Source organism: Arvicanthis niloticus, chromosome 11, assembly GCF_011762505.2.
Source record: "Arvicanthis niloticus isolate mArvNil1 chromosome 11, mArvNil1.pat.X, whole genome shotgun sequence".
Taxonomy (NCBI): domain Eukaryota; kingdom Metazoa; phylum Chordata; class Mammalia; order Rodentia; family Muridae; genus Arvicanthis; species Arvicanthis niloticus.
Genome location: NC_047668.1, coordinates 48,606,007 through 48,622,259, shown reverse-complemented (window position 1 = coordinate 48,622,259; position 16,253 = coordinate 48,606,007). Strand labels below are relative to the sequence as shown.

The following is a 16,253-nucleotide window of genomic DNA, read 5'->3' as shown; positions in this document are numbered from 1 at the left end:
GGCATTGCTCATTTTTTAATGTTAGACAGCTGAATGAATCTCTATGCTGCATCACCTAGAAAAGGTATATTTAGGATGGAATGAGTACATTCAAGAACACTACTGATAACTGGGGCTGTGTCCTTTGTTATCTCTGTGTGGCAAGCATTTTACCAAATCAAAATGAGAAATGTCATTTTTGTCTGCAGGCGTATACCAATTTTAACACTGTCCACTTCCAAATACATCCGCTGGTGCTTTCATGTGTAGTTCCTAAGATGAACTCTCTGGCAAGTCAGCCTCAAGGGGAAAACTACATGTTCCAGCAAGCCCCGCGCGCACTAACCCAGGACAGCAGGTGGCGCCCCAGAGTCCTTCGCGTGTAGGTGGCCCCCACCCAGTACTCCGGAACTTTTGCGTTAGGTTTCTTGCACCCGGCCGGCAAGGCTATGGCAGTGGCTAGTGTGGCCGCAGCGCTTCTGGCCGCACTGGGCGGGGCGCTGTGGCTGGCGGCCCGACGGTTCTCTGGGTCAAGAGGCCAGCGGCGGCAGGGAGGCGGGGACAAGGGCCTCATGCACGGGAAGACAGTGCTGATCACCGGAGCAAACAGCGGCCTGGGCCGTGCTACGGCCGCGGAGCTGCTACGCCTGGGGGCGCGGGTCATCATGGGATGTCGGGACCGCGCTCGAGCAGAGGAGGCGGCGGGTCAGCTCAGGCAGGAGCTCGGTCAGACTGGAGGGCCCGGGCCCGACGCCACCGATGGCCAGTTGGTCGTTAAGGAGCTGGACCTCGCCTCGCTGAGCTCAGTGCGAGCCTTCTGCCAAGAACTGCTACAGGTGTGGGTCTAAGGGAGCCCAGCCACCCTCGGGGAGGGGCCTCTGAGGCCTGGTGTGACCTTGAGAGTGGCCACGACCAAGTAGGAAAGACCTGCTTGCCTGGGACCCAGCTAGGAGGAGGGGCAGGTCTGAGAAGGAATTCCTGGGAGGTCTTCAGAAGTGAATAAATAAGCCAGTGTCTGGACATTTCGTTTTGTTAGGCAAGGACAGTCCAGGAATCACCGGCTGATCTTTGAATTGTTCCCCCCACCCACCCCCCACCCCCCGTCAGAAGTGAAATGTGTGCCAAATCTTACGGTGTCACTAAAGGACTTAGAACACCACACCGTAGGAGAAAAGCTAGCCAAGAACTTTGATTAGACCCTTCATAAAACGTTCTGTTTTTCTTTCTCATTTCCATTTCCTGGTTTTGTTTGTTTTTTGTTTGTTTGTTTGTTTTGTCCTGCTGAAGTAGGAGGAGGTGTCACTTGCTGACTGACACCCTGCATCATCCCTAAACTTGGAATCCCATTAACTGCCAGAAAAGGGACAGGAATAAAAGTAATTTAATGCTTAGCTTTATGGAAGGTTTAATATATGCCAGAGGATGTGCTAAGGACATTTTTAAATATCTTGGGCTGTTGTCAGATCTTGACTAACTCTTTTAAAGCAAGAAATAATATCTCTACTTCATAATAGGAAACTGAGGCATAGGAAGCATAGGTAACTTAACGTGTCTGTCTTCAGACTTCTGTCTTTAATCTCCTGCTCTGTATTCCTGGTGCTTGAAAGCTGAGGTGTGTGATTTCCTTGGGTATACAGTAAATATTCTACTCAAGTAGAAAGTCTGGCTAAGATGACTTTCCAGAGGTAGATCTAAAGGCAGGACACAGTAGGGTGCTTGTCTCTTTTGGAATTTCTTGAATCTAAATCAGCAGTTCTAAATGTGTTTTTTTTTTTTTTTTTTCTTTTCCATGATGTACTTAGACCAAAAGAAATATCCGTAAGTTCATTTGTTAACATTTAGATAGTTAACTCTTACAGTTATTATTAATGGAACTGTATGCATGTTGGACATTGTAGTAACTTTTCCAACCTCTAAGTCAGATGGACAAAGCCACCTTCATTCTTGTTCAACAAAGACATTTTTTTTGTTTGTTTTTAGCTTTTCACTTGCATTCAAGACAGTAGCTGTTAATAACTGGTAAAAGCACAGCTGTACAAAGAAACCATCTCATCAGAAGAGACCATATTGAACCACCTGGAGCTGGTAGTTATTGAGATAACAAGTAGAGTATCACTCTTTCCCTCAAAGCTTAGGCCATTGTCCACCATGCCTCTGTTGTGTTTTTGGGGCATCGTGTTGCTTACTAAGAGCCAGGTAGATAGAGAAGTTGGTAGTTTGTTTTGTTGTTAGCATTTCATTTGCATGTAGCAGATCAAGTAACAATGAGTGTCTGGGAGATTTTGAAAGCATAGGAAGCAAGTCTTCCTGTCTCACTGATGTGTAAATAGGATTGGTCATGCTCATTCCTCATATCATTGTTGCTTTGGTATCTTGGGGTAGAACCAATACAAAAGTCAGAATACAAAGAGGTACCTAAATATGCTGTCGTAAGTATTTACATTCATGCTTGGCTCTGAAGTTCAGTGTTTATAATTAGAAAAAAAAAGGAATAGAAGTTTTGACATTCTACTGTTTGGTATTCTTGGAATTTATACTATTTATCTCCTAGAATTTAAGAAATAGAAAATGATAAAGTCTTAAACCCAGCAAAGAATGATAGCTCAGAAATGATTAATTTTGGAAACCTTCCCAGAGGATTAGTGAAGATGAACACTCCTCTCTTGTCATATCAGTTGCCTTCTTTTTGAAGTGACTGTTGGAAAACTTGAAGTCTTTTCAACAGGCCAGAATGAGAAAGTTACCCTGACAGGTAGCCTTTGATAACAGTTATAAAATTTAACACATTTTTCTTTCACTTACACTTGGCAAAAAATACCATTAAAAGTTGAAATTTGACCTGAAATTAATTTAATGATAGGTCATCACCATGACTTTACACCTGGAACATGTTGTACATTTGTTTTCCTCTATCATCAGGAGAGACAGAGGAGCCAGGAAAGGGCCAAAGAAAAACAAATTCTATAAGGGAGGAAAAGGCTGTCCGTGAGAACAGTACAATGTAGGACTTCAATTCTGGAAGATGTAGAGGTATATGATCAAAGTACTAAGCTGACTATATAGGTCCTGAAATTTGGGAACCCCTTGATCCTTAAGGAAGAATGGACGGTTCCAAAATCACAGAGAAGGTTAATGGTGTCTGTTAATGCTCTCTTACTTCCTGTACTATTGTGACACTTGAGTAACAGTCTCTGTTGTCAGTAATATTTTTTTTTTGATTAACCACTCAATGATTGTATTAACTTTTCTATCTTGATTTAGTCACAATTTTCGCTAGTCCAAAGTTTGCACCTATGACTTACTCTTTGTACTAGTTTTAGGGACGTGCACTTAGTTATTCTATCTTATACAGTTACAGACTTACAGATTAAAGCATCTTCATTTACTACTGATGGTGATACCAGTAAGATGGGAGTCACATTATCAGCCCTCTGCTGGATATGTTTGCCCTGCTTATGCTCTCAAGCTCTGTTTTAAACATCTCAATTGGAAGGCCAGACTAGGTTACTAATTGTGAGAATGGACTTTGGAATCTAAGAATTTCATCTTCAGACTGAATATGACATGCCTCTTAGGAGCTTGTTGACACTGAGCAAGTCACCTTGGTTTACCTTGAAATTAGACTATTATTGGAAGTAGATAAGGTTATCTGAGAAAGGAACCAAATAGGCCCTATTAATCATGCAACATCACTTTAAAAACATATTTTTTCATATTGCAAGTCTTTTAAGTTTATCATAGGGACATATAAGTTTGATATGATAATACCAAACTTCACATGGTAATACCAAAATTGATATTTTTCAAGTCCACCTGAAATTAAGGGAAGACATGGAATCCTAGGATTCTGTCATTCCCAAATTTGCTATATTTGTTTTTAAAGAAAGACCATGGTGATTAACATATGATAACATCTGAGTGAAATGTGAAAATCTACATACTCATAATTACTAAGTTGCAAAAAGCATGACAGTGCTTCAAGTAGTTCCCAGATATAGCCACTAAAACTAAAGATTAGCTTTAGTCTCAAAATCTTGTTAGTAAAACATACATGAATAAACGATATGAAAAATGTGTGCTCATCTCATAATTTTGCATTCTCTTCCTGATTTCAAAGGAGGAGCCCAGGCTAGACGTCCTGATCAATAATGCAGGGATTTTCCAGTGCCCGTATATGAAGACTGAAGATGGGTTTGAGATGCAGTTTGGAGTGAACCATCTTGGCCACTTCCTACTCACCAACCTTCTCCTTGGACTCCTCAAAAGTTCAGCTCCCAGCCGAATTGTAGTTGTTTCTTCCAAACTTTATAAATATGGAGACATCAACTTTGAAGACTTGAATAGTGAACAAAGCTATGATAAAAGGTTCTGTTATAGTCGAAGCAAATTGGCTAACATTCTTTTCACGAGAGAACTAGCCCGTCGCTTAGAAGGAACAAATGTGACTGTCAATGTGCTGCATCCTGGTATTGTGCGAACAAACCTGGGGAGGCATATACACATCCCACTGCTGGCAAGACCACTTTTCAATTTGGTATCCTGGGCTTTTTTCAAAACTCCATTAGAAGGTGCCCAGACCTCCATCTACTTAGCCTCTTCACCTGATGTAGAAGGTGTGTCAGGAAGGTACTTTGGTGATTGTAAGGAAGAAGAACTCTTGCCCAAAGCTATGGATGAATCATTGGCAAGAAAACTGTGGGATATCAGTGAAGTGATGGTTGGCATTCTAAAATAGGAGTAAAGAGAACACAACTATTTATAAGATGCTCCATTACACCCTTGGTCAGGAATGGCATCTTGTGAGCATTTGCTACTTGTGAAGAGTCTTGCAGCAATCCTGCTGAGAGGTGTACATGGGTCTTTGAAGGACACTGCTACTATTTAGGGTCAATACAAAGTTATAAATGTGGATCATAACTAGAATGTAACAATTCTGTTTTATTAAATATAATTGGGCAATTATAACTGTTAAAGATACTGGTAAATTAAAAGACATCTTAAGAGGGTTTTCAAAATTTTTGAGTTTCATGGCAAAAATGTTCAGAATTTTTACTACAGTGCTTGTTTTGTGGAAATGCTATGCCTAATGTGTGCACATAAATCATCACTTGGAATAAACATTTAATGTAGTTTTTTCAGTGTGCATTTGTTTAAAAGCAACTGAATGTAGTCCTTTAGTTTTTCCTCATTAGCCATTCTTGGTCTTGCTGTACCAGGTTTTTCCTGTCACATTTTGCACATTACTCTGTTTCCAAACCTGCAATCTATGACCTGGGGTCCTGACACATAATCCTGTGATGGTTTTCCAGTTTTCATTTTGTTTTGTTGTTTTCCGTTTCTAGCTGCAGAATTATTCAAAGAACTCAAACATAATGTTGAGTATATAAATATAGCAGTAATGTAGGGCTGGAATCCTCCAAAGGGACATTACAGAATGTTATAGTTGATAAATCATCCTTACTTAAGCTCTTTAATTCACACTACAGACACTTCATGAACTGTGCACATGCCTTGTACTCAGTGCTGTTGGATGGAAGGAATTCTATCACAGCCCCAATACAGTGGACTAGATATGTAGAAACAGACTATATGAAATTTATATTCTTATTTATACTCTTTAAACTCAAACTTTACTCGTTATACTCAAATTTATACCCTTTATACAGGTAAATGTCTGGTGGCTACCACTGTTTATCACTGTCAGTGCTCAGCTTTGGATGTAGAAGAGCAACCAGTGCCCCTTCCTTTAGATCATTATCTCTTGAGATGCCCCTTAAATCTGGACCACCCTTTTCAAGGACGAAACTGGCCTGTGTCCAACAGGTGTACCTATAGACAGAATCAATTCTTTTTCCTTCCTTTCATTTGAATTTGGTAGTTTGCTAAAGTGAACTAATTATTCACATCAGGTCCAATTAGACAGTTTAAAACCATTATACAGAGAAAGAAAGTGGTTTTTCTTCAAGAATTGGAGTGTAGCTGGCAGGTAGTGGAAAAGTACAACAAAGAATGAAGGGGTGTTAGGCACAAAACAACAACAATAGCTAAACCAAATCGGCATACTGTTAGCATCTGTATTGTAACACCAGAAGTATCAGCTAAATCATTTCCATTGATTTTCTTGTCTTGACACCTCAGAATATTGGAAAAAGCAATGAAAACACCAAGTGAGAGGCAGCTCAATTTAGTTTAATGGCCATTTGGGCAGACTTAACTCTGTTATTTTTAAGAACATGTCATACCTGGCTACTAATATTGGCTCTTCTTCAGACTGGCAAGATCTTGGCAGATCATGCAAAAGGAATGTTTTCTTTTAGAGCACTGCTCAATGAATACAACAAATGTTCCTCTCATCACAGGTGTTTCTATGGGTATAGTAGGCAGAGCTACATCGTGTTCTTTGAAATGTATTTTAGAAGGTTATCCTACAAAGAGACCTGCTGAATTTGGAGATATGGACAGGAAGTACACAGAAAGCAGCTTGGAATGGAGGCTAATAAATCTGTCCTGCACCTTCACTTCATTAAAAAGGAGCTCCCTTTTTCATTTAATACCGTCGTCGTTTTCTGGCTGTGTTATGATATTTGATGCTTTTCAGGGGATTTGGACACTTTGAGCCTTTCAGAGTTCTTGTTTGTGGCACCACAATAAAATAGGATATATTAATTTATTGCGACGGGGGAAAATACTCATCTGCAAACACCAACTATTATGGTAAAATGAGCTGCCATTTGGAAGGTTTCTCACTACTCTGGCTGATGGAATCAAGAACCAACTGCACCAGACTACTAGGTACAATTGGAAGATTATTCCAGCTCTTTCTGTCGTAGCTCACCTCTGATCATTCTACCTAAAAAGGAATAGGGGAACAGTTCTGCTATCTTGATCATTTTACACTTGGCAAATAAATACTGGTAGAGCAACCCTGAGCCAGGTAATGAAATAAATGAAGTAAACCCCATCTTTTCCAATTTGAATCTTGAATTTGTTTTTGCTGTTTGTTTTTAACTGACCCATTCAAGTAGTTTGGTCCTAGAAGCAACACAATCACTGGCCTGCTGTTTCAACATCACCCACATTACTTAATCTAGGGGGGTTCTTTAATTACCATCTAACTGGAAAAGGGATTTCATTTCTTAGCATATCACTACATTGGGTTTAAGTAATTATCTTTCAACTGAACTCTACCAATAATCATGGGAAATTACTTAACTTTTCAAAATGTTGTTTTCCTAGATAATGTGCTAGATATATAATATCTACATTAAGTTTTATTGTTGTATATAAGAGAAAGTGCATATACATCTGAGCCACCGCATATATATATGAAGATCATAGAACAAATTTGTGGATTCAGTTCTCTCCTTCCACCTTCCCCTTGATACTGGAGATCAAACTCAGGTCAACAGGCATCTGTAGCAAACACTGAATTGTTTTGCTGCCTGATAACTATGTACATTAAAGGGCTGGTCAGTGAATGAGTGTGACAGAGAAAGCCAAGCATGTGGTAAAATGATAACATAGAAACATTTCAACTTTTTTTTCCCAAAAATGTGCCTAATAGTGACATTAGTAGTAGTAAGAACCAGGGATAGTGATGGTTCAGTGAGTACATCTGAAGAGCTCTAAGCCAAGAATCAGTAGCCCAGTTTCTGTAAAATGCTAGATGTGCATATTAAGATTAAGATGTGCATATTTAATGAGTCATTTCCAATTCATGTTATATAGTCTTACTATCTCTTTTATTTTTTCCAGTATTATAGAATTGTAAAACTATGTCTGCTAGTCCAGAACATTCTAACGTACTTCAGCAACTAGTGCCATCTTCCAAGGCTGGAACGTGCACAAACAATTCATCTTTATGCAGCAGTTGTAATAATGCAGCAACTCCTGCTCTATGAAGCTGCTTCTGTTTTTCTATATAATTTTTAATCTTGTATGATTATTTACTCAAAGACCCAGGAGGTCTAAAGAGTATATTTTTAAATCTATCTCCTGCTATAAATTCTGGTGTGAGGAATAGCAGTTATCTTCCTCCAACTCCTTCTCCACACAAACCTGCTGGGCCTGGCCAGAGATCTAAGAAAAATCTATATTTGAATATTTAATTGATTCCAAATGTCTCAAAGAACACTAAAGAGAACATGTTGCTAATCACCCTTCAGGAGCTGGGCCCCCACAGACAGCTTCAGATGTTCACAAGGCTTCTCTGGACAATGGGGAGTTAAATTAGCTATAGGTCAACATGGAGGAAGGTAGCTAGTTCCAAAGAGGAAAGTTGGAATGCATGCCTAGTTTTCTGCAAACAGCAAGGAAGAGGTTTTTGCCAAGCCAGATGTTTAATCAAAGTAGAATAGATTCACTCTTCAATAACCACTATGTACAAGCTTACTGTAAGACCAGAATCCCCATTCATTCTGAGAAACACTCATTCTCCCAGCCTGTGAAGGTGTTAGGTTGATGGCCTTCTCTTTAGCAACTTTTAGCCATTGCAAGAGTACTTTGGAAAGTTCATGTTGCAAAACGGAAACTAAATTTTATAAAAGTACAAAAAAGTTGTAATGTATTAAGTAAATTTACAATTTTGTGTTAGATGACATTCACTGGCACCTGGAAGTTCTTGTGTCCCACATACCATAGGTTGGACATGACTATGGGTCCTTTTCTCCTTTTCATCCTATCATGATTAAAACAAGCAAATTATGTATCATTCACTTGTTCAAATTAAGAAAATATTTGAGTGTCATTTATGTGTTAGAATTGGCCTGGTGTCTATCTACTGGGGATGCTGGAGGCACCAGAAAAAAAAAAAAGCCTGCCTTTTGTGAGTGTCCTTGTATGCTTGCTAGCTGGGTTTGCTGTTAATCACAGTACAATTTAATAGTAACACAAACTGGAATTATGAGGTCAAAGAAAAGTGAATTTCTGTGAAAATTAGCCTGAGTGCTCTCCTACAAGGAAATGAGGGCAGATTACTGGAGTTTACTGATGAATAAAATTATAAACAACTATCTTTTTCTAAAAATAAATGTTGTGAACACACCAACAATATCAGTACTCAGTCCCTTGCAAGTGACTTTTAACTCTGAGTCCAGAATTTTCTGCTTGTTTCCACTGTTTTTTTAATTTGTTTAATTTGTAGGATGACAAAACAGTGGGCTTTATTATGGTATTTTTATATGCACCCGGAATTGTAGTGTTCCTGTTGTTATCCCATCTACTGCACTGTACTCTTTAGTGAATGTTGAGTGCAAAGATACAATTCCAAGTAGATGTAACCTCAAAGAGCAGCAAGGAGGGTGATTAAACCCTTAGCCTCAAATGAGATGATGGGCTGATGAATGGATGTGCTCTGGTTCAAGTGCAGGTAATAGCTTCATGGTGTAGATGACTCACAATTATGGTTTCCATCTTTCCTAAGCCTGCTCATGTAACCAGCCAGATCCAAGTAAGAAGGCTTCTACTGTGTAAAATACAGTAATCGCTGCCATTTCAAAAGAATTTCAGTTCGATGCGATTTGTGATACATACATTCTGTGTGTGATTCATAGTTTTCCAAAGACTTCTAAATTTGGGGATAACTTTATTTTTCTAATGTACCAACGTGCTGAATTGATTATCTGATATAATTAGTGCGGCTCAAACATGTTTTTGCAGCTGCTGCTTCAGATTTAATTTCATTATCAGCTTTGTCTCCCTCTCCCTCATTTAAAAAGTGCCTACTAATTATGTTAAATAGCAAAGTTCCTGAATGCTTAAGATTTATTGTTTTAACACGTCATCTTGTATTCAGAAGTTGCTGTCTTATGTAGGATGGGTAACAGTCCCATTGCTGATATTTGAGTTTGTTTGAAGACATCAAAAGAAATATTCATTCTTTCATTTATAAATTCAAACTTACAGAAAAGTATTTGTAGCTTTTTTTGTTGTTGTTGTTGATGTCACCACATCACACAGATCTAATTAATTATCCAATCATTAGCGGAAAGATATGGGAAGCTCTTCTAATAACCCCCATTCTTTAAACTAGTGACATGTTTAAAGTCAAATATTTTATGGTAAACATATTAAATAGATGCAGATATTTTTATCTGTAAGACCTGTACACACAGTCTTTTAGCTGTACCTGGAGGTTGTATGTATGGTTTGAAGAAATTCTCAACCCTATCATTATTAGCTTGTTTAAAGAAAAAAAAAAAAAAAGCAGAACTAGTTTCTGCCACCAAGCCATGAAAGCACAGGAAATGGTTTCATGTAGTAGGTGTCCAGGTCTAAGCAATCTGTTGACAGAAGGGGATTCTACCCAAGGGTTTCTCGCTAATGTAATCAAACACTTCAGAGCCTTAGCCCAGCAAGAGCAGGTCCACCCACCTCTGAGTTTATCTTTAGCTCATCTGGAAGAGTTTATTTTAAACATTGAACATTGTTTGCTGCTGTTGAAATGAAAGTGAGAGAGTTACAAGCTTTATTCCACTGCCATCTGGCAGATTTACTGATGGATCGGGTTCTTTAATCCATGTAACCCCATGTGTGGGAGCTATTGTCTTTGTGTTGATCATGCAGCTGGCTTGGCTGAACTTTCAAATGCTCACACAAGGCTATCAAGAGCCATCCTATAGATAAATGAAGTCGGGGTTGTTGTAAAAGTCACGGTGGCCTTTTGGAGAAAGTGTGGATGTATATTATTTTTATTCTTCTTTGATTACACAGTTTTGCTCTTGTGACTCTCTTAGCGAATTGAGAAAGATGTGGGTATTTTAGAAAAAAAAATGGAAACTACAAAAACCTGACTGTGCTTAAAAAGAAAGGGAACAGCAGAGCAGAAAAGAAGGGAGTAACAGTCAAATAGGTGCTCTTTGCAGTGAGAATGTGTCTGGCTGCATGTCCATTCTCATTCTTTACATGATGTAGGCTTCTTCAGTGATATACATATTACATACCTTAATCATAGTACCCAGAATTCCAAGCAGTAACTTTCAGTAAGCACAGTTTGTAACCAACTCTGGGGAACACTCATAAATGTAAATGTACATAAGAATCAAGGCATTGCATGCAGAGTAGTGTGATAGCTAAGCAGGTAAGGACACCGACTACCATCGCCTATGGCCTGGGTCCAATCGCTCATATCCACATGGTGGAGAGAACCAGTTCCCACAAGTTGCCCCCTAACTTCCATAAGATTGACATGCGTGTGTATCCACAGGAGTAAATAAGTTAATTTAAGACATTGTATGCAAACGATAGGATTTGTAGAAGATGGACCTTGCATGAACATATATAAAATTTATAGGAACATGGTCAGACAGAGAATGTTAAACATTCAGATATAATCAATTGGTACTGGATTTTATTCTTACCTGAAAACACTTTGGGCTTTGTCTTTGGCTCTTTCTTATTTCTTCTGTTTCTTTGTTTTATCCTATTCCAATTTGTCGTTTTCATTTTATTTTGTTATGTTTATATATTATTAGATGTCTGTTTATACTCTAATGAGAGAAAGAAAGGGTATGGATTCGGGTGAGTGAACAAGTAAGAAGGATATGAGAAGAGTTGGAGGAATGGAAAGTATAATCAAAATATATTGTTTGGAAAAATATATTTCTATTAGACAAAACTGATATTGAAAAAAACGTCTTACGAACAGTTGCATTTAAAAAACAAAAAACAGGAAGAGTAGTTCAGTCAGTAAACTTGCCTTGAATGCATGAAGCCCAAAGTTCTACCTCCGGCCTCACATAAACTGGGGATGGCAATGTGCCAGTAGTCTTCCTTTTGAAGTGGAGGTAAGAGGGTCAGAAATTCTAGTTCCTCTTTAGCTGCATAGCTATAGCTATAGCTGTAGCCTGGGATAGGTAAGACCCTCTAAAATGTTTTTTATAAATCCAACCCAGAAAGAACCGCATTGCCTATATTGTGGATAGAAACATGTCATCCCAAATGGACAACCCTAAAGAGAGAAACGTGGAGAAAAAAAGACTTCTTCCTGCCCCTACTGCATATTTCCCATTGGCAAAAAGAGATCATCGGAACATTCACTCCATTGGCTCAGCTTTGTTTCCTGTGTTTGTCTGTTTGTTTTGATGACAAGAAGGCCTTGGGGCATACCACTGGTGATTCTGGACACTCTCATGACTAAAGGCATTGAGAGACATGACGGTGTTGGTGATATCCTGATCCCATATCCTGATCCTGGTGCAGAGTTCTGATCACCCAAGTTCTAATTTGTTATTCCAGCAGAAGCCTCCAGCTTCCTTGCCTTCCTCATTATGGTAAAAGTAGCAACATCTCCTCAATGATTAGTTCTTGTCATATTCTCTGTAACTTATCCCATCCTTATAGACTTTTCCATTATTTTATTAGTACTTAATGTATTTTTGTTCTTAAAATATTCAAAATGGACTCTGCTTCCAACAAATAAAATAGACCACCAGGATTACTGAACTTGTCAATGACTAAATGGCCCTATTTTAGATAGATGCCACAAGTACAGAAATTGAGTGTTTTTACAGCTTGAATAGGAAGGAGTCATTGAGCTTGGGAGAAAGGCAGCTAGCATGGCAATTCTTTGGTGAATTAAAATTGTGTAATGTATAAACCGAGCTTAGCAGTTTTGAGTGTTTAAATTTGTTGATATTTGTTGATGGTGACAAACAAAAAGGAGAGAAAGGAGAAAAACTGTTTTTAATTCTAATGAAAAAATGTGTTTAGAAAATCAGATGGTGATAAGAATCTGTTAGCTATAAATCAGAGCGTAGAAAGTGAGTTCTTTTTTTATCTTTTATAAATATGTACATTTATTTATTTATTTATTTATTTATTTATTTATTTATTTATATTTTATATTCCAAATGTTGCTCCCTTTTGTGGTCCCCCCTCCAAGAGTTCTTCACCCCATCCCTCCTCCCCTTTGCCTCTGAGAGGGTGCCCCCACCCACTCACCCACTTTTTTACCTACCCCCCACCTCACCCCCCATCCTCCTTCCCTGGGGCATCAAGTTTCTACAGGATTAAGCACATCCTCTCCCACTGAGTCCAGACAAGGCATTCCTCTGCTACATATGTGCCAGGGGTGTAGACCAGCCTATGTATGCTCTTTGGTTGGTGGCTTTGTCTCTGGGAGCTCTGAGGGGTCCGGGTTAGTTGATACTGTTGTTCTTACTATGGGGTTGCCATCCCCTTCAGCTCCTTCAATATTTCTCTTAACTCTTCCATAGGGGTCCTGACCTCAGTCCAATGGTTCTGTATAAGTATTTGTATCTGTCTTAGTAGGCTTCTGGTAGAGCCTCTCAGAGGACAGCTATGCTAGGCTCCTGTCTAGGACAGCCATGCTAGACTCCTGTCTGCAAGTACAACATTGCATCAGTAATAGTTTCAGGGTTTGGTGCCCACTCATGGGATAGATAGATAGATAGATAGATAGATAGATAGATAGATAGATAGATTCAATCCCACTTAGAAGGGAAACAAAATAATCACTGGAGGCAGAGGGAGGGAGGGACCTGAGTGGGAGAGAGGAGAGGGAGGGGAAAAGGGGAAGGAACAGGATCAGATATTGGGGGAGACTGAAGAAAATCCCGGAGGGCCAGGAAAATGAACGGAAATATGCAGCTGTGAGAAGTGGCAGTCAGGAAGCGAGGAGACCTCTAGAAAGTCCCAGAGACCTGGGATGTGACATGCTCCCAGGAGATGACCTTAGCCAAAACGCCCAACAGTGGAGATAGAACCGGAAGAGACTACGTCCAGTAAATAGACAGGGCCCCCAGTGGACAGATCTCCTTCAAAATTTTCAACTCAGAATTGTTCCTGTCTAAAAGAAACATAGAGGCAAAAATGCAGCAGAAATTGAAGGAAAGGAAGTGAGTTCTTAATTGAATGTTTGATGGCATAACCGATAATATTTGCATTAGGTGAATCCCTGACCACAAAGTGTGCTCTAGCAGTGGCTCGTCAGAAGCCCCTGGACTCATGAACACTGCCTTGTTGGCTGTTGACTTTACTGTGACTTTTTTTCTCTTTCAATCCCTTTCACCTTACATTTTATCATTCTGTATATTTTTCAGAGACACAAAGGCATCCATATTTTTAAAAATAAGTAAGAATACAGAGGATATTCACAATGGGATAGGCTGACACTTGGAAGAATATCCATACATACACCACACACCTATCTATAGAACTATATTCATGCCTAAGGTAAGATGTCTGCTTGAGCTGACTGTTTTATTACAGCTTTTATCCATCCAAGAAACATGTGCCACACCACAGGCTTCCTTCCCAGTAATGAGGTTGAGGTTGCAGAATGACGTGTGGTGGATCTCCCTGTAGATTGCTGTCTGTAAGCAGGTGAAGGCAGGTGAAAGATAAGGCTAGAGCCTGTGATTGGGCAGTGGAAAAAGAAGGGGTGCTGAGAATTTTAAAGATGAGTGCAGAGAGACAGAGGGACAGAGGGACAGAGGAGGAGTCGGGGAGGAGGAGACAAAATAGAACCTATAGGAGAGGAAAAGGAGCCAGAACCACACAGTCCTGGGAGCCCTAAGTATTAGGGATTTCTTAGATAGATGATTAAATAAGAAGTAGGGTGTGTTTGCTCCATCTAGGCATGTAGCTTTTGTTTATATAAATTGAGTTTTGAGTTCATTGTGCAGGCATTTTGTGGGTTGAGAATTTACTAATATAAATATGACTGATAAATTACAAACCTCGATAGTTTTGATTTTACCAGGTTATAAGGATTTGTGACAGATAACCACCAGAGGTGGATGGGGCTGGGAATGTGAATAGGATCTGCAGCAAAAAAAAACCCAGCTGGTTGGGTGGCCGCTGCATGGAGAAACTGTGATATGAGAAATTAGCCAGCGCTAGGGTGGGTGATACACACACACACACACACACACACACATATATATATAATTTCACCCTACATATCCCTGCATAAGTGTTTGAAATATTGAGAAGAACATTCATAATGAAATCATCAGGAATATTTAATTCTACTTTTCTGCTTCAAATAAAAGCAGCGAAGTCAAAGTCAAGAAGTGAGTCAAACATTAGACTAGAACAAAGAAGTAATTTCAGATAGGAATCTAAATATTAGGCTACAACAAAGAAGTAATCTCAGGCGGGAATCTAAATATTAGGAGAGAACAAAGAAGTAATTACAGAAAGGAATTTAAATTTTAGGCTAGAACAAGGAAGTAGGCTTCAGACATGAAAATGACCTTGGGCTAGGACAGGGAAGTAGGCTCAGATACTTTGGTCATTCTGATGAGTCCTTAGAAACAGTGATCATGGGAGTGTTCATGTAACTGGGTTTAATGCCTTGCTTCTTCTTTGACTATTTGTTTATTGTCTTGCTTGTTCCCTGACTATTTGCATCTATTGTGTTGCTAGACTCTCAACCTAGAACTGACCTTAATACGTGCATGTAATCAAAATGGTATAAAAGCATTAAGGAAAATGGGGTATAGGGTAGGGGGTTATAGGGAGGGGAAACGGGGAAAGGCGATGACATCTGTATTGTAAATAAATAAAATATCCAATAAAAAGAAAGAAGTCAAAGACCAGAGAAAGTAGAACACTGTGACTACATGAAAGTCACGTACTTGACTGAGTCATTTCTGTCCCCTTATTCTGGCATGAGTGACCTTAAGTCAATTATAAAACACTGGGTTATTTTTTTAATAGTGGGTTATTTATTAATTAATCAGTAACCTGAAAGGTAAAATGCATACTGCCTCACTGATGCTCAGGAACAAGTTGCCCTGGTGGCAAAGCAGTGTGTTTTACACTCTCAACAATACGTTAGTGTTTAGTGTTCAGTGTCTGAAAAGAGTAGAGAACCCTTCTGCTAGAACAGGCACAGATGGGTTCTCTGGAACAGCCCTATTCAACAGTGTGAGGGAACTAGAGAACAGCTTTCATTGATTTTTGGCAACGATATCAGTGGTAATTAAGAGTTGATATGAGGGAAGCAGGAATGTCTATGGAGAAGCCATATAAGAGAAGTCATGCAAGCTGAAAAAGTATTTCAAATCCTTCCACCAATTTCTCTGCATGCCTCTGTGTGTCAAACTATTGGTTCCCTCAATCTTAAAGTTTTTGGGGATCTTAAGTGTTGCAGTGAGCAGTCTGCTTTTCCTTGATTAAACAGGACATTCTAAGGCCAACATAATTGTTTCTGCAATATCCAGTGTGCATTAATCTCATCCCTTAATGAATTTCCATATGAAATAACAGATGAAGAAACTTGAGGGATTTTTATTCTTCTTACAATA

General features: G+C 39.2%; 1 protein-coding gene across 1 annotated transcript; it reads left to right on the top strand.

The window, feature by feature from the left end:
- The first annotated feature begins 355 nt into the window (after positions 1-355).
- On the top strand, positions 356-5,113 carry Rdh14 (retinol dehydrogenase 14). The gene is made up of 2 exons (XM_034514499.2): positions 356-815; positions 4,097-5,113. Exons 1-2 carry the CDS (start codon positions 429-431, stop codon positions 4,712-4,714), a joined length of 1,005 nt encoding a protein of 334 aa, XP_034370390.1. The 5' UTR covers positions 356-428; the 3' UTR covers positions 4,715-5,113.
- Positions 5,114-16,253: the final 11,140 nt, after the last annotated feature.

Coding starts and splice junctions, on each gene's coding strand:
- Rdh14 (XM_034514499.2), top strand. CDS start 429: ATGGCAGTGGCTAGTGTGGCCGCAGCGCTTCTGGCCGCACTGGGCGGG. Junction 816..4,096: donor TCTGCCAAGAACTGCTACAG/GTGTGGGTCTAA, acceptor CTGATTTCAAAG/GAGGAGCCCAGGCTAGACGT.